Raw genomic sequence first — 23,714 nt, 5'->3', positions numbered from 1 at the left:
GCTGCAGCAGTGGGGCTGGGTGTGTCGGTATTTCAGTGGTTATTTCTCACATCACTCCACATTGAAGGTGTGTTTTGCACTGCAAAATTGTCTGGTATGGACCTTTGTTGTTGTGTGTTACTCATAAATTGAGGCTTTCTTGGAAGCCTTGGATGGCGAATGACTGATTGTATACAGATTCCTGTATGTTACTAGTTTAGCGACATTCCCTCTGTTTAATGATTTTTCCAAATAAATTCAGAGGTGGAGCTGTTTAATCCTCCAGTGTGCCTAATGGGTGAGTGTCAGTGAGTAGGGAGGTACTGATTTAATTAATTAAGTTAGCGAAAGCCTGCTGATCTGCTTCGCATTTATTCAGCCAGGCAGTGAGAGAGGTAGAGAGGACCATGTAATTGGATCATGATTTGTGTAATCTCTCCGCCTAAAGCTAAGCTGTTGGCATTAAACAGGTTTTTGATTGTGGGAATGACAGAAATACCGAAATATTTAAACTCATTCTCAACAGGTTGAAATGGAGGTATGTATTTTTGATTTATGGCCTGAGGTTAGGGAGGTGCTTAAGGATACGGCTGTAGATGTTAAAGATATTTTTGCAACCATTCACATAGTCAGACCGTGATATTGATTCCATGATAGCAGGTATGGATGTTCTTGGACCTCTGATGTATGTTGCGACTTCAATGGTGTAGGTAGAAACTCTGCCTTCGCCTCACTGAAATGCAGATGTCCCTGCTCATGTTAACAGCCCCAGCTAGAGGTTGCATCAAAAGGGCAAAAGGCAGAAGATGAGGCAAATCTGCACAGCTCTCCCCTCAGTTGGAAATATTAAAAGGCCATTAATATTTATCACAAATTGTGGATTAGAATACATTAACATTACTCATCTAATTAAAATAGTAGAAACCAAGTTGTTTTTTTTTTTTTTTTTTTCCCCCAAGAGCAGCAAAAAGACAACCCCACTGCACCCAATCAAACAGCTTTTCAGCATTAAGAGATTTAAAGTGCTGCAAATGACCTGAACCATGGATTTCAAAGACCTCGCTCGCTGAAATTTGATAAGATTTTATAACCATTTTCTAGTCAGTGGCCTAGCAGGAACTTTAAAGACGACAAAGAGTAAACTCATTGTCCGAAATGCTGCACAATCCACAGTCTTCAGCTTCAAAAGCTGAGTGAAACAGCGCTCGAGGAATCTGGCATCAAGTCAGAATTAATGTTGGAAAGAGTTGAGCCCAGGATAGTAGTGAAATTCACCTGGGTACCAGTCAAGACCAAGGATTTATGAGGGGCCTTATGCTGAACATCCTAGAGAATATGATGTTTAAGGCAGTTCCATCAGTCTCCAGTATCATAGGGAAAGAGATTCCATTACCATCCACTAAGACTGATGGAGATAAATGCAGCCAGCAGATTGTGATTCATGAAGGGATTTGCAGAAATCTAGAACTGGCTTATGCATAAGTAGGAGATAAGTGCTCTCGCTGCCTTCCTTTCTGATTGCTTTAATATGCTTGTCTGGTCCATTTTCAGCTGATGTACAAGCATCCAACTTGGTTTAGTACCATATTCATATTTCTTTCCGGTGAAATGCAGCACCTTTCTTGCCATATTTTGTGAACATAATGCTGAGCTTTGTTTTAGCACAAGTCAAATTTCAAATTGGACATGTGTAATTATTCCGATAGATTCTTTTATTGATCTCTAAGGATGAAATTAGTCAAAACAGCAAATACGTTTCAGAAGAACAGAAAAGAAACACGAGACTAAAAATACTATACAGTGCACAAGGAGAGGCATCATAAACCCAAAACAGAAAACAGAAACACTTACTAGTGCATCATAAACATGCTAAGAGCGAGATCAGATTAGATCACCAGTGCTCTGAGGCTGATGGATAAAAAAGGGCAGGTTATCTCGAGTCATCAAAAGTGCATGTCGCTCCTGGTATAAATGGCCATCCAAACGTCTCTGTAGAGCACCCAGGGGCAGTAAGGTGCCCAATAAAGTACTTATCAAAGTACTTATCTGCCTCATTAATATGGGGTGCAGAGGAGACAGGCTTTCACTTAATCTTGTTAATCTTGTCTGCTCACATTACCTCAGATTCCAAGTCTGTCCATGTAAGACAGGGGTGTCCAAACCTCTCCTGGAGGGCCACTTGTCCTGCATGTTTTAGATCTCTCCCTGCTCCAACACAGCTGATTCAAATGATCAGTTTGTTATTCAGCAGTTTCAGAAGTTCATAAGTTGATCATTTGAATCAGCTGTGTTGGAGCAGGGAGAGATCTAAAACATGCAGTACAAGTGGCCCTCCAGGAGAGGTTTGGACACCCCTGATGTAAGACATTATGTGGCCTCTGAAAGTGGCTTTGGCAGCAATGAGTATGGTCCATGGAGAAACCTGTGAATCTCCACCATTTTGTGTATAATGTTTTATCCTCTCCCTTAATTAGAAAACACTTCGTTTTAGATGGCAGTTTTTTAATGGGGCTTGATCTAATAGCATATTTGTTGCCTGTATGGAAAAATAACATGGAAAGATAGCAAAAAAACGTCTAGGCTAGAGTGCACATTATGCAGGTTTAAATAAGAGATGTGATCTTTCATGAGCCTTAAAAACATCAGCAGATCTGAGTTTAACAGCCGGAGTAGATGTGTCTAACGATTAACCCAAAACGCCATCTCACCTTTTCATACTGCAACAACTGTACAGCTTTAGACATAAAGCTGGGGCAGTCTTCTTTTGCCTCTGTATTGAAACAGCCAGAGAAGTAGTTCTTGTCAGGGCAGATTGTATCTCTGGACCATGAAGTCGCTGATCCAGGATAAATGGGGTAGTTGGGCTAGCTGTGCCTCTTTTGTGTGTGCTAAAAGAGGGAAAAATAAACCTGTCTAGCCCTGCCTTCCAAAGCCTCAGGTGTGCCAACCAGAAAGATGAGTATCTTCCAAGATTAAGTTATTTAAATTAATTTAGTTTCTTGCAATACAGCTATATGGCCACCTTTTTCAAAGAAAAGAAGAAAAAAATCTATATTTTCATTCTCTTAATATCACTGTCTAAGGCTTTAATGTTCCATGAAATCAGAAACTGTTCCTATATTGAAGCACATGTACACTGACTCTTGGTCAATCATTGCCACAATATAAGATGCAGCATTGATTTAACAGAAAAAGGAAACAAAAGCATAATTGGGGGTGTGGTGAACATAGTCCTGCCCTTCAGTGGCAGAGCGGCCAGTGGGTGCGAAGGTCACAAAACCCAAGTCATGATAGAACTTGTTACCGTGAACTCGCTACTTATTAGCTCTTCTTGTCATGAAAAAGGACATGTGCTCAAATACCTAAACATAGAAGCCCCCATCACATTTGATGTGTCAAGAGTAAAGGAAGCAAAAATTAACCAACACTTGTGTGTAAAATCATGTGCTGAGTCGAAACCAAAAAGGGAGAGAACGGAAAAGCCTAAGTATTTTATAACTTCAACCACCATGTGTGCTTCTGGTACTATAGTTATGACAAACATGGTTGTTATGGAATAATGATAAATTTTGCTAATAGGTGTTAGATTATCTTACCCTTTTAGCTACAGTTACAAAACCTTATTTGCTCAGAGCATACATGGTGTCCATCAAACCTCCCTCATCGTTAGTAGAGAATCAATCTTTAAGGAAGTATCTTCTCTCCCCTGGCAAGGCACTGTCTGAGTCGATAAAATTCATCTGAATCATTAAAATCCAGAGAGGTTTACTACTGAGACTCCAGCAAAGGATTCAAATGCTAGAAGGTTCTTCAGGTGCAAACAGAGGAGTTTGGAGGACTAGGGAAATCTGTGTTGCATATTTCACTCTGCAGGTTCTTAGTATCTTGGCAGAGTTGTCCTGGTGGAACAGCAGATGCAAGTTAGGTGATTAGGTGATTTATAATTACAAACGAGTTGACATGAAATATGGTAAGTCTTTGTTGCTCTGAGTGTCAGACACAATACCACATTGTCTGATGTTGTTCTTGGAGTCGGAAAAGGCGAAACAAGGGTTATCTTTCCATGTCATAAACGCTGAGGGTGGCTCTTGTTCTTAGGTGGCCATGTTTCATCAGGTCATGTGACGCCCCCATCACTACTGTAGCCTTAATGTTTTATTTTAGCTGACAGATTAACGGTGACTCTTTAAAATGTTCCAGCTGTTTCTGCTTTGTTTTGGTTGGTCAAGGTCTGTGATGACCTGTGTGATGAATAATTGACACCCCACTTGTCCATTACTGACAGTACACTTGAAATGTGTGGCTGTTGATTATCCTTGTGCCCTAGACACAAGCACAAGTGATGACTAGGAATGCTGACCCTGTTTGTCAGTGAGAGTTGTGTTTTTTACAGAGAGCAAATCAGATGCTTTCCATTTATGTCCTAATTCACACTCTGCTGAAATATTCCCACACCCAATGCATGGGCACCAGTGTGTTTGTTACTGTAGTATAATACCGTGTGATTATGGTCTTAAGGGTAAATGGGACCAGATCTTCCTGCTGTGGGGATAATTCCCAGGTGTGCTCTTTGCCTGAAGCGGTAGAGTTGTGGAGGGTGTGACCCCCCTCCGTCTCTGAAGACGATCTTTAAGGACACGCGGTCCTGCAGATCCCGTGTGCTGTCCGTGCACTGGCTTCCCACGAGAGGGCAACACAGTGGAGTCATTCAGTGCGTGTCGCTGCAGAAAAGGACGTGGTCCCCTGCCCTTAGGCGTGAGCTCCTGTGTCGACTTTCTTGTTTCAAGAGATAAATGGCTAGCGGGCTCTCCCCACACGCTGATCTACTCTGATCGTTTGGCGGGAGGGACCGTCGTCCCGTGGTAGCTGCAGAGATCGGCGTTGCGTAACCCCCCCCCTTCTGCTGATCTGCTCTTATTGATTCTCAGTGGAGAAACCTGGCTTTGTCAGTCCCCCTCTGCAGCTGGTATGAAATGGTCTCCTGCTCCCAGTACAGTCGCTCAGCTATTTTCTTAGTGTTTTATTGTATGTCATGTCTCACAACCCCTATTGAGTCATCTTAAACTTGAACATTCTGTTAGTTTGTCTGCAGTTTGTGCAACAGGCTTTTTATGTGATTTTTTTGTGTGGAATTAATATTGTGATGCTGCAAAATATTGCATTTGTAAAGTTTCATTCTATACAGTATTTTTCCGTTCACACATATTTCAGCATGAATGTGATATTGCACAAGACAGAGAGTGTTTCCAGTGCATTGCACCAACATGCACCGACGTATTTTCAAGCACAGCTGGTTAATCCATTTCGCACTCAAACTGTAGTGCCTACAAAGGTGTCTTGGTGTCATTCAGTTTTGTTGTCATCGTATTCTTGAATACTGAATACGAAATGTTTCCTGTTACGGTATGGGCGGGGAACAAAAGACTGGAGACCTTGAAAATCACCATTTGCATCAGCTGATTTATGTCAGCAACAGCACAGTGCCAGGTTTCTGTTTTTAACTGTATTTTTCCATTATTTATAAGAGATGTACATCATCAGCACATGAGCATTGCAAGGAAGACCAATAAGCCGTGACAAATCCTCATTGCAGGACCCAATCCGGAGCTCCTTGTTTCTTCAGTAAACTCGCACTTGTTAGTGTATCCACTCCCCCATTAAGAGGTGCAGTCTCTGCTGAGTGGTGTTTTCATTTTGAAGAGTAATTTCTTATAATAAGCAGCGTACGTTAACCTTCTGTTAACCTTCAGGTTATATTAAACAGTATTAATTTCCTGCGTGTTTGACCAACCATGTCAGGACAATGGGGGGGGGGGGGGGAGAGATTACTGCAAGCACAATTGTAAACTGAACTGTTGACGCATTAATGACGGAAGGACTAAACAGATGCATCCTCGTTCTGGGCATGTTAAAGCACTGATACAGGCCTATGAATTGTTAGACCCACTAATTGCAATAACCATCTAAATATAAACACGCAAGCCATAACTTCTCTATTTTAAAGCATCTGAATGTAACTTTATGCTTCTGTTCCTATCTCACAGGTGCTGGTTTCTGATAGACCAGGGCTTAAATGCAAAGCATTTCATCAATTTTTTTTTTTTTTTTTTATCAAATACAAACCTGACATTTTCTTTCTCTGTCTGTCCTACAACTAAGACACCTGAAAGGTCAATCTGATTGAACGCATATTATCAAATCAAATGTGTGATTGGACACAGACATCAGGGAAAATTGCTTTCCAGCTGAGCGGGTCTATTCTCAGTGCCGCTATAATTGAGTTAATTATTGGTTAAAGCGTCCTCTGCTCGCACACATTTTGGATTTGATAAGGCGACAGGCTGACACACAGGCTTGTAATCAGTAGGCTGTGGGTTCAACTCCCCAGAGGGGCGGTGCCATGCACCTTTCAGAAAGATGCCTAAACCGAACTGTCACTGTGTTAAACAGATAGCGTGCGTAAGGGCAAAAAGCTCATTTGTAGTAATAACATTTACATTTACATTGATTCATTTAGCAGACGCTTTTATCTTAAGCGACATGCAAAAACACATTAATTCATATTACCACAACCAAACTGAATTAGTATCTTTTTACTTTGAATGTTACGCAGGTTGCTCGATAAGAGAATCTGCTAAGCAACTATACTGCAGCTTCTTGTAGCTTTGTACTTTGATTGAACGTTTGCATCCCAGTGCTTTGCGTATGAAAGAAATCCTGGAAAATCGATCAAGTCGACCGCCCTCTGCTCCAGTTTTATTACTGTGTCCGGGGCTGGCAAGGGAAAACTTTGATTTGAGCACCAAGTCCCTGGATAGATGCAGATTAAATCAGGACAGCAGGTCAATATTAAATCAGTTTGCCCATCAGATGCTTCCAGTCTAACGATCATGAAGGTTAAGTCTGTTGACAGACAGCAAAACAGGTTCAACTACAGGGAAGGAATTACTGAGACCTGCCTTTCATTCAGACCAATCCCTGTCCCCTAGCCCCCACCCCCATCAAACCCAATTAAATACTGTGAACATTTCAAGTGATTTGTGCAGTTTGGCCTTTAGTGCAGTCTTTCGTCATATAATGGTTGCAGGCCATTTTTCAGACTGGGAGTTCTCATCCCTGTTTTAAAAGGGTTTCTAATCTGGTCTAAGCAATTCTTTGCAAAAGGTTAGGAAGGCTTGCTTTGTAAGGGAGAGATGAGTTTTACTTGTTAGTTTCTCCAAGTCACAGTGCTTCACAACAACACAACAACAAGTGGGCTGAAACTGAAGTCGGCAAAATCTGTCTGTCTGTCTGTCTCTCTGAGTCCGTGCGCATGTGGGTGTTTATGCGGACGTGTGTGTGTATGTATGTATGTGTGAATGGGGAGGTGCCGTACCATACCACAGCATTAAGCAGGTGTAGAACGAAGACAAAGATACCCTCACACTAACCTGACACTGACAGCTCATCAAAAACACCCCCTCTCACAGGAGACTGTCAGACAGCAGACCCAGGCTGATTCTAATTTAAGGCATTTGTGTCCCTACCCCCAACGTCATTTCCAATGTGACAAAACCAGAGACAAACAGCAACAGCGGCTGCTTGGGCGGGCGGTCTTCTGACTCATTTTGCAAAAAGAAGCTGCAAACTCCATTAGAGATTCATCAACAGGGAGACACAAAAGCGTGCATTTATATTCACCCATTCCTACTATGCTCACAAATTCACCCTTCTATTGTTTCTGTACCCTTGATATACAGCATACATGGTCAGGATGCTCGGCTTTTTGTTAAAAAGCCATCTCCCCTGTAACATTGCTTTTTCTCACTCATCCTAGCTCAGCGTGAATCCAGCTGTCTATTTGAGGCATACAGTATAGGACATAATGGCGTATTTCAGTGAATCACTCTTGACAAGAACGTTTTTGGTGAAATGTATCTCAGAAATGGGCTTGTCAGCCTGACTCAGCCTTTATTGTGTGGTTAGCCCTGCTGTCCATTCAAGATGTGTACGTTCTGGTGGCTGTTGGCAAAAATGAAGCAAGACTGTCTGTCCATGGTCAACAACATCTTGAGATGTCCCATGGATTGAGGAGCTGCCGCCGATCTCGCTTTTAGAGTTGAGAGTAACTAATGGCAGAATTCCTTGTAGATTGTAGGGTATTTTTGTTGTGGGTAATCAATGCATTGCTTGTCTCTCTGGTGGGAGAATGGGTCAAGCGAATGATGATTTTGTCGCATCTCTTCGTGTTCTCTCTCTCTCTCACTCACCTGGGACTGATGCATATTTGATGGCCTTTGTTAGTCCTCATTCTATTAGGCTAAGCCAGCACTAGCATATATCTTTAGCAATTATGTGAAGTGTAAAGTGCAGTTAATTAAAATGAACCAAAGGCACTTAAATAGCTAAACGGCAATAACTAGGCCGTTAATGCCATTTCTGAGAACTGGGAGCAGATTATGGCCTTCAATTATAATCATTGCCTTCATTACATTTCCCCGCCCAAGCATTTCCCATGTGCCTTTTTCATGTGTAACATTGCCCCCTGGCATATGTAAGCATAACTCCCTGCTTTTTCATAACTCTTAACTTGAAAATGTTTACTTTTACAATGATAACACTGAGTGAAGTGTGGCCACATTCTCCAGGTAAGGCCAATGGAAGGATATGCCTTTCATAGGTCTAGAATTGTGATAAACCTTGCTCTCATGGGGCTAAAAAATATGTAGAAACATTTATGTGTGCATAAATGAGTGCATCCTTCAGTCAAAACGAAGAATTTCATTTGATACGTGATTTGACTGATGAGGTGTCGTTCTGCGGCTGATACATTTCCCTTTTTTTTGCCCAGCATATCTAAGTTAACGTTTATGCCATGGGCGGCAGTGTAGCATAGTGGTTAAGGAGCAGGACTTGTAACCGAAAGGTTGCCGGTTCAATCCCCGCTGGTGTACCCTTGGGCAAGGTACCTAACCCACAGTTGCCTCAGTAAATATCCAGCTGTGTAAATGGATAACATTGTAAAACAACTGTATCCTATGTAAGTCACTTTGGATAAAAGCGTCTGCCAAATGAATAAATGTAAATGACTAAATTGTTTGGATTAGGTGTTTTTTAACAGAAGTGTGCTAGTCCTTTATCCTAAAATTTTTTCCCTTAATGCTCGTCTCACTGCAACAACCTCTGCGCCCACACTGGAGTGCTGAGACAAGGCAAATGCAGTCCTCTGACACACGGCCAACAGTTAACTTTTGCCCCCACAACACACATGATGCAATCGCTGCTAGGCAGTCACACCTAGCCAGGCCGTGCTATACTATGCAAAGGTGGCAGGGTGTTCTGTAATTCTTGGTCCAGCAATTTCTGAACGACTGCTATTTGTGTTATCCTGCATTGCATGGCACGATGGAGAGCTTGCTGTTTGCGGATAGTGAGGGGAGGTTAAAAAGTTCCAGGGAGTCACAGTGGTAGATCTTTCATTGCTGAAAGAATGTGGGTGGACCCTGGATGCCTCTGACCAACAGTGTACTATAGGTAGAGCACTGAATTCACCAGAAATACGTGTTTGCTGACACACTGGGCAAAATGGCGCATTCAGTAGTGTAGATCTGCAGTTGTCCTGATGTGGGATGATAAATAGTTGTTTATCATCTTAAGTGTTTTCCCTGGAGTATGACAGGACCTACATGCTTAGTCCTCTTTGTAAGAAGACTAACAGAAATTGGCCAATGAGGTGAAAAAAAGCTGAACAGTATCTTACGGATTTGTTGCCTCGTTGCTTTTAGGCGGTATTACCATTTCACGTTGTCAGTGATGGCTTGTCAATTATCTGCTCTCACATCCCCTCAGACCTATAGCTGTCGCACGTCGCCTCTCACTGGTGACGTGACAGACGGCGCACGTTTTGTGCCTGCGACTGTGTCCATGAAAAGAAGAAAATGTGTCCCAGGTGTTTTTCACTCTCTCACGTTGCTGGTGTGCCTTAGCGGCGGACATGCCGTTTGCCGCATTACATTACTGTACCTCACCAATTCGCATTTTACCGCAATAAGCTTTGTGTGATTAATAATGTAGGTATAGGCGAAATGACAGGCCGAGGTAGGCTGAATGGTCTGTTCCAGTCGATGTTTTGTTAAGTTCCTCTATACTACACAGCTGCGGCCCTCCAGAGACGGTTATCATGAGCGGAGCATCTTCACAATTCCTCGGCCGCTCGCAGCCACGCTGCATCTTACGCAACATGCCTTCATTAGTGTTGGAGGTGGAGTACCGGTTCTATCAGTAGAAGGTTGACGGGTTGAAGTGCAAGTGTTTATAGGATAGCAAGTGTGGATGAACTCATGTAATATTCATGACCAGGATAACGTAGTTTCTCATGCGCTCCTATGCATATTGTATTTGTGAATATTTATCAGAGCAGTGCAAATGTTACATTGATTTATTAATGCGAGTTACACTTCAAACACAGATCTGCCGGAGTTGAGAAAAAAAAACATTGCCTCGGCTCCACACCATTATCTTCGCATGATAAGTAACACGCTTTTGTTACCAGCGGGAAGAAGTGGGTCGGAAAGTGGCTTCTTGGGAGTTGTTTCTGACACTTTAGTGTCCTCGCGGGGATAAAATAACACTTTGTTTTCACTCTCCATACCTATAAATGGGGTGATTTGGTAACATAAGTCCTGTAACTGTCCCTTAGCGATCAAGCTGCCCCTCAGTGGTACTCTGGCTTGACCTGTTTTTCGGGAACGGGTCAGCGAGTGTTTCGCGAAATGCCTCTCACCCGTGGCGGTGTGAGAAAAGCTTTCGCTGCATCGGAGCGCAGGGCTACGGCCTGTCGATGGAAACTCGAAATGACAAAGGATTTCAATTTATTTCTCCGGACGCATAAAGACTTTTCCGACTATCAATCACTGCCCCGACTGGAGACCCACACTCAATATCATTACCGCCTCCGCTGTCCGCGTGGTAATTCCTTGTCCAGTAATATGTTTGTTTTTGTCATGTCTAATTCGGGTACTGACCGCTAGATCCTCCGCGCCCGTACGCGGGCTGGTTGCAAATCAGCAACGTGGAGAAAGAAGAGAAGCAGTTTGTGTCGAAAGGAGGGTAGGCTATTCTCCGAGACTTCTCCTCATGTAGCCTATCCGGTCTTGTTGCTTCTCTTTGCTTCAGCAGGTGCTGATTGTCATCCGTGAAATAAAAGTATGGAAGTATGTATGGTACTGTGGAATAAGCAAATGCAAATGATGAAATGCAATGTGATAAATTGTGTAAAAGTTTTGTAAAATGTTATTTAATCTTTTTTTTTTCTATTTTTTCCAGCTGTCTGGGGCACCTACACGAACATGAGGTACAGTATGACTTTTATGTTTACCTAATGGCAGTTGTAGGCCTAATGTAGAAGCGGAAAGGCCGGGAAACACGCAGTCTTGTTTCTGCATCGAAGCCTCTCAGACTGTATCGCACAATAGGGTTAGGAAATAAAATGGCGCTATTCGGCTACGCGCATTAGCGTGTTCAGGAATGAGGAGGTGAACCGTGACGTGAAGTGATTTTCCGTTTCATTTGCACTGTACAGGCATAGTCCCAGGTTCATTAAGCCGCACCACAGCAGATCGCAGTGATCTCAGCTGACTCAGTTGCCTTCGCTGTAATTAAGGCATGGTCGCTGACATTTCAATAGCCTATTCCTCCCCTGCAGAGGTAACTGGTATGAACACAGTAATTTGGGCGTGTGACCATCCTCTCTTGACCGGGGGAACGGCCCCGCTGTTTATTTTTGACACAAATACTACACTGTGTACGCGTCAAGGACCGTCGGAGCACGCTCATCCAGCAGCTGGCTGGCACGTTCCCTCATTTCCTCGATGAGTGGGAGGGGCAGGTCTTCGTGTCAAGTCGTCACCGTGTCGATATCAGGTGCTGTCAACCAGCAGACTTCGTGGAAAAAGTGGGACTTGGGTGCTCACTATGCAACTTTAGGAAGGTCACAATGTAAGATAGGCCTACGCAACTGGTTTGGGGGCACAGATGCTGTTCAAAAAGTCAGCATTAACCAGAAAGAAAATGGAACGTCCGCAGACAAATGGATAAAGATAAATGCATTGTTTACTAAAGCACGGCGCGGAGGTTTTAACTCGATCGGTCTTTGTTAAGTGAAGAAACAACAATAATAATACGTCTGCATGGGTTAGGGTATTTTAAAATTTGTTAGTATCCTTGTTTTCTGGCGCATACACGTAGTTCAGATCTGCATCTCCAATATAATGTGAAACACAGTTGGAAACTTACTGGTGCGCATAAGGGGATGTCACCACTTGTCACTCACAGTTGCACGTGACAGATATCCCACAAAACTGGGGTTAAAATGATGTCCGCTTTGTGGTTTGTTTGAGCAACATGTTCGAGAGAATGCTAACCACGACTTGGGTTTCTATTCACACAGTACAATCGTAGATCAAGTGATTGCTCTCCACCCCAGTTTGCCGCTGGGCTGCGAAACGCGCTTCTGAAAGCCGCGGTTGTGCTGTTAAATCTCTGCCGGTGCGCGATAAGACATTCGCCACCACTTTGTGGTTTGTCGTAGAGATCTGCTCAAGTGCAGGTTTGTGCTGTGACTACCGGCAATTGCATGTTGTCTTGTCACCGAATGGAATGCAGATGCGTGTTAGAGCAGTAGCTTCATTTCACCGGTTTAATAACGCCAGTTAAGTCTGCAAGGTTCCGTTCCTCTTGTACCTGACAACCGGGAAAATTACAAACGTGAAAATACTGATGCTGTGAAATTCTGAAATTCTTAGTTATTAAAAACTCATTGGAAAAATTGTGGCCTATTTCTTTCTGGTGATGTTTTCTTTTTTGCTCTCAGAGTGAAAATCTTTGTTTTTATTTCTCTGTTTTGCTCTGCATTATTTATCACCTGTATAAATATGCACTTTAAACTTTCAAATCCAAGTGATTTACTAAACTTGGCATACAGTCTGGAAATAAGTGGTTTAGTATGCGTCTGTGGTGCTCCGTGTTTACCGAACTCCTTTTTAAAGCATTGTTGAACTGAGCCCAGGAAGCTGGGATCTGTTGGAATGGGGAGTGTATTACGTACAGCTCGGTCCAAATAGTCAGTGGTGTGATTTGGCACTTGGAAACAAGATCAGCAGTGAAGAACCGCGCTGTCTTCATGTTGACTCTAGGCTGAAACAACCAGGCTTTTTCAATACTCGCCTCAGACAGTGGGATAGAATGAACTGCTCTGTATGTTCAAGCTACCCCTTATTGACATCCACATTTTTGTTTTCTTCCTAAAGACATGTTTTTTTTTTTTTTTCAGGTCCATACAGGAGCAGGGAGAGCTGAAGATCGAACAGAAGATTGAAGAGGTAGGTGCAAATGAGCCCTTCTCTTTCTTTCATGAGCCCCCTTTGTCTGTCAGACGAAGGCCAGATTAGACCAGTGCGTCGCTGAGATGTTCCAGGTGGGTTCATCAACTTCTTTGTGCAGTTGTGTAGTCCATATTTTTGCATGTTTGCATGTGTTTTTTTTTTTATTGAAATGCAGATGCAGAACTCTTTTGACATTACTGGTCACGGCACCACTAGATATCGGAGGTATGCAAAATAAAAAGTGTGTTATGACTCGAAATGGCAAAGGAAGGGCACTTTTTCATTTTAATCAAAAGAAATGTGATGGGTTTTCAGTTCAATCGGCTATTGTAAACACGATGCTCTTGGCCCATCTCCTTTTTTGTGTATTAATATGTAGTACAACACAACACAAGGCAATACAACTTGACTAAGCGCTGAGATGAAAAATATTCCAGCAGCAGCATACATGCAGGAAAGTATACAGATAGAGAAGATAAATACTGCTAAATAAATGCTAAATAAATAAATGTAAATGTAAATGTAGAAGGGGTTAAAGAGTTGCAAGACATACATTCATCGTACTTATACAGTCATGCATCATGTTGCTAAAACAAATGGCTGTCGAGTTTAAAATGTATGTACAAATGCCACTCCTTCCTCTGCTGTGGAATCCCACTGGAGCTACTCTGTACCCCCTGAGTCATAGGGGCTCTCTAGTAATCGCATCTTGCTCCGTATGTGCTATAGCCGACTCCTTACATTACATACATAACATACAGATCAAGGACTCTCAGTCAGCAACGGCTCATGTGTCAGTGCAGTGTACTGACCCCAGAGAGAAATGAGCTGTTTGTCAAATGGCAGTGAGGGTTAGCCGTTCACAAGCCCCTCCTATCTCAAGCCCACAGTAGGTCAGAAGTAAGTGTGCCCACCAAGACAAATGAACAAACCTCAGAGGATTGCAGTGCTCAGCAACTGCTGCATTCCTTTCCATTGGAAAAGATGGTTTATGTAAATATGTTTATGAAGGGATTATGTGAAGGTTGGTTGATGGGCTGATCTATTGATTGACAGACTGACTCGTTGACTGACTGATTAAATCTGGCTTCTGCAGACGGAGGGTTTGTCCGCCCAGGGCCATGTTGCAGAGGAGAATCCTGTCTCCAGATTCCATCTGGTCTGATACTCCCTTAGATATTGCTTAATGGTTCAGACGTTTGGTCTGATGTAGTATGGCGCCTGGTTACTGCAACACCGAATGCACAATGCAGGGAGCTCAGAAACAAAGCAAACGGTATTGAGCAGGGCGTTCACTTGAAAACAGACGACCCTGGAAACACTTCAGTGTACTTTGATTTCTGAGATTAGTTCAAAAAGAGGCCAGCATGCTCTGGGAGGCCCCTGATTTGGCTTTGAGAATCCATGGTATTGTAGTTAAGTAAATAAGCATGTTAATTATTTATGACCCCCAGGTTTGGGATTAAATAAGCAAATGCTCTCATCCATAAAATGAAATGCACTGAAATGCAATAATTCTGGAAATGGAAAAAAGGAGGGTTGAGAATCCTATGGAATCCCAGTAAAAGATCACTGTAAAGCGCACTATGACAATATTTATAAAGGTGATTTAAAAAAAACAGGACAAACAAATTAAATTGCTGAAAACATGCAAAAAATGACAAGAGGCAGTGGTATGGATCATATGCAGTAAAGTAACGGGCTTGATGCAGGACACCTGATGTGGAGTTGCCGTTAGGGTGTTAGCAGAGACAGGTAGCAGCCCGTTTAGACATCAGAAAGCGACCGCAGCCACAGTAATGTGGAGGCACCAGGATCCAGCAACATCGTAGGGATCGTTATCTCCTAATTACCGTGCCTAAACGGCCGCTCATCAAGGGCAGCAACGCCTCAGAAGTCTGCCTCTTGCAGAATCTGCCCGACCTTAAAGTTTAAAGTGTTCATCCCTGTTTGAAGGTTGATTTGTCTGTGAGCTTTGAGGAAATGTGACTTCACTTATCTCGCGCAGACAATTGGTATTTGATGAAAGAGCTTTTGGAGGGAGAGATGGAAAGGGGGGGCGGGACACAGAAAAAAAGATGGCATAGCAATGTACCCGAGCAGTCGCAATATTTGCTGGGGCAGCGAAGGTCTCCTTCATGGAGAATTAAGGTGAGACACCTGTGTGTGTGTGTGTGTGTGAGGGGGGGGGAGTTGCCCATTTAATGCGGCAGATATCAGTCATTCACAAAGCCACATTACCCGTTGCAAATATATTACTCTTTGAGCGTTTCCTCTGTCCGTGGATAGAAAAGATCAAGCACTAAATATTTCTTTTTGCAATGGGTTCATGTTTTGTGCAAATCCAGGGAAAAGCTATCGATTCAGTTCGATAAGTTCCTTATCTCAAATATCAGCGGAGTATTCAGATTCTCCAAGGCAACACCACTAAGCAGGGTGAAGTTGATAAAGAAGCGATACCTTTAGCCCACGGCTAGGATAAGCGGTCACTGCATTATGTTTCTCTGTGTACTGTGTAGGCTTTAATGGTCTCTGCCTCCATTACGCCCCTAAGTGCGGCAGGCAAATGTGTTCAAAAGGAGATAACGACTGATGCATGTATTTAGTGTAGACACCAACGCCCCCTCTCTCTGCCTGTCTGTCTCCCGCACCTTCTCTCTCCTCCTCTCCTTCACTCTCTCGCTTGTGATCCCTTGTTTCAAAGTGCAGCGAGAGAGGTCGGTGCTCCGCAGCCGGGTAATCACTCTCGTCTTTTGCAGGCGGTGTCCCCACTCCGGGAGAAGATCAGGGATCTGGAGCTCAGGTATTTCTTTTGCTGTTTGGGGGGCGGGGATTGGTCACACCCATTAGTTCCTGTATCACACCAACATAGGCTGATTGTGACTGCCACACCTTTGGGTGGGGCTGCACCGAGATTGTAATTAGCTGTGAGGCTGTGTTGTAACACAGATGACCACTCACCTCTCTTCTCCCTACTCCATTCTATACTCCCAACCACTTTTCTCTATTCCCTACTCCCCACCCTCTACACCCCCCCCCTCCCCCCCATTCTATTCCGAACCCCACTCCCTACCCACAACCCCCTCTTCCCCCTCCCCACTTTCTACTCCTCTGTCTACTCCTCTGCTTTTCTGGCCCCTCCAGAGGAAAAGCCCTGTTTTTATTAGGTACGAAATACCTGCTAAATAGAAAGAGAGGCTGTAGTTATGGGAGGCTTTCATGGGAGGCTTTCATTATCTATCAGGCCTGAGTGAAATGACATCTGAAGTTATTTACTGGGTACCTGGCACAGTAGAGCAATCTATGTACCTAGAGCAATCTGTGTGCCTAGCCATGTTTCATATGTGAAGGATTTCTGTCTAAAACAGACGGCACCTTCAGAGTACACGGTAAAATGAGAATAAAATAACCTGTAACCTGCAAAATAACATCAGACACGTTCATCCATCCGATCTTGGGCTGTCGTGTGCTATACCTGTGTGTTCTTTTGCGATCAAAGTGGACATTTGGCAAGAAAATAGCCCGGCCTCTTGAAGTATGCTGCTGTTGTGCTTCCAGTGATGGAGATCTTCAGAGGCTGAAAAGGCCAGGTTTGCTTTTTCTTATTAGATTTTCTTTTTTTTTTTTTTTACGTTTCTAAGACGAAAGGTCAGGTGTCTGGCCAGCCTTCCAGCGATGAGTTGGGATTGTTGGAGCCTCGCCTCTCCAGACAGCGGGCGAAAGGTCATGGCCTGCGCTGCCGAGGTCACCTGGCGTCCCCCAGCTGAAGCTAGCAGGGGACAGTGCCGACTCCATAGAGAACAGCCACATTTTTTGTAGCTAAAATTTGTTTTTTACCCGGATAAGTGCAGATGTCCCTGTTTACACCCGCCTCCCCCTTTGTAAATTATATTTTTTTGGTGGAGGGGTACATTGGAAAGGATCTGGAGGATCACAAGCTTGTTAAGTCGACTGAAGGTCTTGGAGGAAGGAGTGAATTTTCGTGGCGTCAGTGACTGGTCAGGAGGGGGGTGGCACAGGATAGGACGGGCACAGAGGGAATATCACAGCACACATACAGGCTGTGCTTTAGAGCGATATCACAGCACACATACAGGCTGTGCTTTGGAGCGATATCACAGCACACGAACAGGCTGTGCTTTAGAGCGATATCACAGCACACATACAGGCTGTGCTTTAGAGCGATATCACAGCACACATACAGGCTGTGCTTTAGAGCGATATCACAGCACATGAACAGGCTGTGCTTTGGAGCGATATCACAGCACATGAACAGGCTGTGCTTTGGAGCGATATCACAGCACACGAACAGGCTGTGCTTTGGAGCGATATCACAGCACATGAACAGGCTGTGCTTTGGAGCGATATCACAGCACATGAACAGGCTGTGCTTTGGAGCGATATCACAGCACACGAACAGGCTGTGCTTTGGAGCGATATCACAGCACATGAACAGGCTGTGCTTTAGAGCGATATCACAGCACATGAACAGGCTGTGCTTTGGAGCGATATCACAGCACACGAACAGGCTGTGCTTTGGAGCGATATCACAGCACATGAACAGGCTGTGCTTTGGAGCGATATCACAGCACATGAACAGGCTGTGCTTTAGAGCGATATCACAGCACACATACAGGCTGTGCTTTGGAGCGATATCACAGCACACGAACAGGCTGTGCTTTGGAGCGATATCACAGCACATGAACAGGCTGTGCTTTGGAGCGATATCACAGCACACGAACAGGCTGTGCTTTGGAGCGATATCACAGCACACATACAGGCTGTGCTTTGGAGCGATATCACAGCACATGAACAGGCTGTGCTTTGGAGCGATATCACAGCACACGAACAGGCTGTGCTTTGGAGCGATATCACAGCACACATACAGGCTGTGCTTTGGAGCGATATCACAGCACATGAACAGGCTGTGCTTTGGAGCGATATCACAGCACATGAACAGGCTGTGCTTTGGAGCGATATCACAGCACACGAACAGGCTGTGCTTTGGAGTGATATCACAGCACACGAACAGGCTGTGCTTTGGAGCGATATCACAGCACACGAACAGGCTGTGCTTTGGATCAGAAGTGGGAAGCTGCCAGTGCAGCCTCATCACGCCTGCCTCTAAATTGGCAGGTAAACAACTGAGTCTCCCCTCGTAGTCGCTGAGCTTAATGAATTGTTGGACATTTTGCAATAATCGATGGAGCAAGGGCTCGCTCCTTCATTTGCAGAACACAGGGACTGGACTGCATATATGCACTGCACTGCAGCTACAAGTTTAGACCTACGGTAGCAACTGAATTCATTTTGGGTGCCATATGAGGACCAAGCTGAATGAGCGGAAGGATCAGGGAAATACCAACAACCGGAGACAAAATTGAGTTATAGGGTGAAGCAAAGTTTACTGCACACACATACAGTTTTAATGGTACGAATGATATTGAGCAGTAGTAACGTGAAATAAGCGATTTGTCTTAGCTGTAGACATACAGTGACTTACACCTCACCTGCTGTATTGGTGTGAGTTTGTAGTAGTGTTGTGTAGTTTTGGCAGCTCTTGATCATGTCAACAAAACCCTGCTGAAAAGAACTGAGATTGCCAAACTCAGGACCATAGGGTCATGGGATTGGGGATATTGTCAGTGTTCTGTGAAGGGGGAAAAAAAATGAAGAGCGAAACCCAATGTATATTGACCCACCCCCAACATACACACACACACACACACACACACACACACACTGCAGCACACGCTCTCAAAACCAGTGTGGGAGTCGCGGGCCCCATCGCCGCAGGGTGAAGCTTGCGTGCCAGTGGACCCTGTGTTTAATTCGGTTATTCCAACTCTGTGGATGTCCCAGAGTGCCGCTGGGAGGGCTTTGATGGCATGTTTGGGCCCCAGTATGCGCTGAGAACGTATTTCACCGACGTACTCGGGAAGGAAACGGAAGAAGCCATGCTGTTAGGGCTCAGCAATAAGTGAAATCATACCCAATTTCTGAAAAGATCTATGCTGCTGGAAAAATAAATATATAAAATACCATTTGTATGTCTTCAACATGTGCTCTGTCATTGAAAAAGATTTCAATGACATTTTGATAATCGAGGCAGTGGTAGCTATGGTGATGAGGCTTGGCGTTTTAATCTGTTGTATTTGTTGTAAGTTTTTATTTATTTTTTTCTTGTTTCCCGTTTCCTGTGGCACAGTGTTTCCCAGAAGTACCCACCTGTGAAGTTCCTGTCAGAGAAGGACCGGAAGCGCATTTTGGTGAGTGCAGCACCCCACGGGGTACCTCGCCCTCGTTCTGTGCGACCTGCAGCGTCGGTGTTTCATAACACAGATTTTCACCGGGACAAGCTGACGATCCAGGAGGAAAATTACCTGGGTTTCACGCTGTGAAGGAGGCAGCACTCATGACGCCACATGTGGCCACGCAGAGCCGCTCGCCTCATTAAGGCCTGTCTGATTCGGCTCTGCGCTGTTCGCTTCTCCTCAGAATTGATCTTTTGTTTCAGACGGGTGAAGCGTCAGCCCATCCGAGGGAAGCGCAGGAGTTCTCCCGTCTCCGGGAACTCATTACATGCTCTTTAGCTGCGATGTGTAATGACGAGTTGCCGTGGAAATGGCGTGAGGCAGGCGGTTCAAACTCTGAGCGGCACGGTGGTTTTGCTGTGACCCCCCCCCCGCGGAGTGTACCTGTGATTACAATGCCATACTGAAGGTACCGGCAGAGCCGAATGTTCATACCCATACATAAAACGCAACAGTGCTGTCTGTCATGCTTTTGCCAGTGTGCCTGGCAGTTTCCCCCCTGTGAAGCACTCCGGTGATTACTGTCCCTCTGACTTTGCCTATGATGAAAGGAGAGCCTGGAACGCTGGTCATTTCCCTGCACTGCTGGCCTCTTATGAACGCCGCATCAGTGGAAACGTGTTTCTGGTCCTACCGGAGAAATCCCTTTTTTCATTTCTTTATACGTGTACAAAATGAGAAATTTTAGAGCCACTGGGATTTATCTCAGGCTTTATATCCTGCTGGAGATCGATTGACAGCTATTGGCCACGTGTGACAGGAAAACTGCATCGTACATCCACAAATCACGCAGCTCCGTCTCTGAGCAACAGATTGTGGGGCTGTCGTCAGGGGTGTGGCAATATACAGAGAGAGCTGTGAACAGATCCACAGTGTGCTTAACCTCGGTTAATCAGACGCGAGTTATATGAGAGAGCTTAAGTACACGTATAGCACATCATGTAGGAACATTTGATGAATGAGACCCCATCTTCTGCATGTCCGTCTTCCATCAGAGTTTGTGGTGCATTGAGGAGACTGCACGTCATTGTTCTGATGTCATTGATGAATTTCTACGTATGAGAGAGCATAGAGAAGGAATATTCTGTTCCATTTACAGTGCTCTTTACATCTTACATTACATTTCATTGCAGTCGCCAGTAGACGCCTTTATCTAGAGCTAACAGTATTACATACTATCCAGTTACGCAGCTGAATAATTACTGAGGCAAGTTGGAATAAGTATCTTGCCCAGAGGTACACTGCTGGCCATGTGGAAATCAAGCCATCAACCTTTAAATTGAGGACCGCAATGTAGCATAGTGGTAAGGAGCAGGGCTTGTAACCAAAAGGTTGCTCATTCGATTCCCCTCTGGGCCACTGCTGATGTGCCCTTGGGAAAGGTACTTAACCCAGAATTGTGTTATTGTGTGATATCCAGCTGTATTATGGATAACTTGTAAAGATTTTAAGCTATGTAAGTCACTCTGGATAAAAATATCTGCTAAATGGAAATGATTTAATGTAATGTAATGTAAATTATGGCCCTGCTCCATACCACTACCACACACTGTATACCACATGCATACATAATGCTGTCCTTTTAATGAAGCAGATCTAGTATGCTTTGAAGTTGTTTACCACAGCGTGCTTAATGGCTTTAATCATGCTATACTGTGCTGTGCTGTGCTGAGCTCGCGCGGGCCAACAGTCCATCTCATTGGTCGTTCTGACTCCGCCCAGATCACCGGAGGAGCGGGGTTTGTGGGCTCCCACCTGACGGACAAGCTGATGATGGACGGGCACGAAGTCACGGTGGTGGACAACTTCTTCACGGGCCGCAAGCGGAACGTAGAGCACTGGATTGGCCACGAGAACTTTGAGCTCATCAACCACGACGTGGTGGAGCCGCTGTACATTGAAGGTAGGTCACGTCTCCCTCCCCCTTATTCACCAGAGACCCTCACAAGCCAACTGTACAAGTTTCCCGTAGTTACCAATTATGGACCGTACTGCCCCACCACAGTTCGGACCTTCACCATTGTATGCTAAACAGCAAAACTGGTCCTAGGTCAGCACTTTCAAGCAATCTCTGCCTGGTGGCACTCACCACTGGGTCACAGTGTGCAGTAAGCACAAGTGGGGCTAAGTAACAACGCAGATATCGTATGTATTGACCAGATAGTCGACTCAGTATGTTTCGCAGTGAAAGTTCTGTTCTCGAAGGGGAGTGATCTAAAACATCCATATCCATAGCTAGTAGAATAACATACCGGAACCTCCTGTTACCAAGCCTGACCCTCCAGAGAGTGGAGGAGGTGAACAGAGAAAGCGGGAGCTCAGTGCCAGTTCGTAATGGAGGACATTCCCGGGTGGCTCAGTCGGCAAGGCCAACACTGACCCCTAGGGCTCGCCTGTGTCGTTTGTCCACAGTGACCGGGAGCCCACAGCCGTTGCTCAGGCACCTCGTCTGCGAGTGGCTCAGCTGACGTCAGCCCATGCACCAGCGAGCGCCCATTTCGCCATGACTCGTAGTGCTAAAAATAGCTGCCGGCTTTCACAGTGTGTTGATTGCGTATTAATAGTGTGTTGCAGGATTGCATTCGCCTTACTTCAGCGCCCCTGTACAGATGTAGAGATTTTCACTTTGAGACAAGGCTGATGTACAATTGGAAATTGCAAAAAAAAAAAAACTAGAAATATGCATTAAATGAGAAATAGCATTAAATAATTAAACTTTTAATGCGATTAAAATATTAGGATCCCATAATACTCTTAACCCTCAGATCTGGTGTCCACTGCTTTATATCACTTCCTATGAAATGTGCATCTAATGTCTTGACACCTCATTCACCTACCCACAATAGTCTTCCTCCTCGCATAACAATTCCTCCTCGGTGGCCCTTTCCTTCACAGCTGAGCAACATTCACCAATTATGAATTGCCCTTTAATCTGCTGTTGTATTTGTTGGGTAGTAATTCTCTGAGGAACTCTGGGTAATGCATGCCACGATGAGGAGCATGTTTAATAATCAAGGCATCATCTTTCAAGGAAACACACCTCAGTTATTAAAAATAAGCCAAGGAGCTCATCAACGCTGCAGCTGCCAAAGGAAGAGACTGGTAAGATGCATATATCCATATATTTGTTACATGCAGGGTCGCCAGGCGACAGCCAATGACAGTGAGCGATTACTGAGCTAAAGACTTTGAATGACTCCCATGTTCTTTATTCATGGGGCATATTTCCTTTCGGAAACCAAATAAATTGAATTGGTGGATAACAATAGAGGATCAGCGCTGGTTTCATTTTGCATTCCTGGAGGTCCCTCCTTGTGGATATTGTAATGGAATTTCTCAGTGAATGTAAAACACAGAAGATCGGTTACAGGGAGAAATTGATGCCTCCTGCCGTGAACGCATTCTGTAACGCGGAGTTTCTTGTCATCCTCCGCAAAGTTGTGATTGTTGCATTTTTTTTTTTCTTCTTTATTCGCTCTGCGGGCCTTTTCGTTATCTGGTAAAGGTTTCCTTCCTGTGGAGCTGTATATCAGAGCTGTCCTTTCTGTGGCACGATAAGATCCTGCAGGCTTTGCTTGCCTTACTGTTTTCTGGTCCTTCTTTTTTGGGGAAGCGGGAAAAACAGCTTTCTTTTCCTTTATACACTGGCTGCGGGCAGTCAAGTCCCTCGCCAAGCAGAATCCAACTTCACTTTGCTCTATAACCTTGAGCATCTTGGAGGAAACATCTAAAATTTCAGATGTGACACTTTTTTGTATGTAAGAGCCAATAGCTTTAATCACTTTTTAGGTGTGGCTTCCTCCAAGGTTATATTTTGCTTGCAGATAAGTGTTTGATTTTTTTTTTTCCTCGCTGGATGTCTGCTTCAGGCAAGCCATTATCCTCTCCCACCAGAGAATCTGCCACACCGCTTGACTTGTAAGCAGTTCTGAATTGCCTGTCTTGTCCAGACTGAAGCACCTGTACTGTGCTCTTTGTGTAATTGCTGCGCCTTAAGCTCTCGCCGTCCCGGCGGGCTTCATTAGTTAACGTCGGCGTGGCGAAAAGTGACCCTAGAGGT

At 44.5% G+C, this 23,714-nt stretch overlaps 1 protein-coding gene across 1 annotated transcript in view; it reads left to right on the top strand.

Annotated features, from left to right (window-relative positions):
* uxs1 (UDP-glucuronate decarboxylase 1) overlaps window positions 1-23,714 on the top strand; it is a 71,226-nt gene that overhangs the window by 6,158 nt on the left and 41,354 nt on the right. Inside the window, exons 2-6 of the mRNA XM_036541278.1 lie at window positions 11,284-11,311; window positions 13,289-13,337; window positions 16,100-16,143; window positions 19,549-19,609; window positions 21,377-21,557. Of these exons, the coding sequence (XP_036397171.1) occupies window positions 11,284-11,311; window positions 13,289-13,337; window positions 16,100-16,143; window positions 19,549-19,609; window positions 21,377-21,557 (363 nt within the window). The remainder of the gene's footprint in view (window positions 1-11,283; window positions 11,312-13,288; window positions 13,338-16,099; window positions 16,144-19,548; window positions 19,610-21,376; window positions 21,558-23,714) is intronic.

This window comes from Megalops cyprinoides, chromosome 11 (genome assembly GCF_013368585.1).
Source record: "Megalops cyprinoides isolate fMegCyp1 chromosome 11, fMegCyp1.pri, whole genome shotgun sequence".
Taxonomy (NCBI): domain Eukaryota; kingdom Metazoa; phylum Chordata; class Actinopteri; order Elopiformes; family Megalopidae; genus Megalops; species Megalops cyprinoides.
This window is presented reverse-complemented; position numbering and strand designations above follow the sequence as displayed.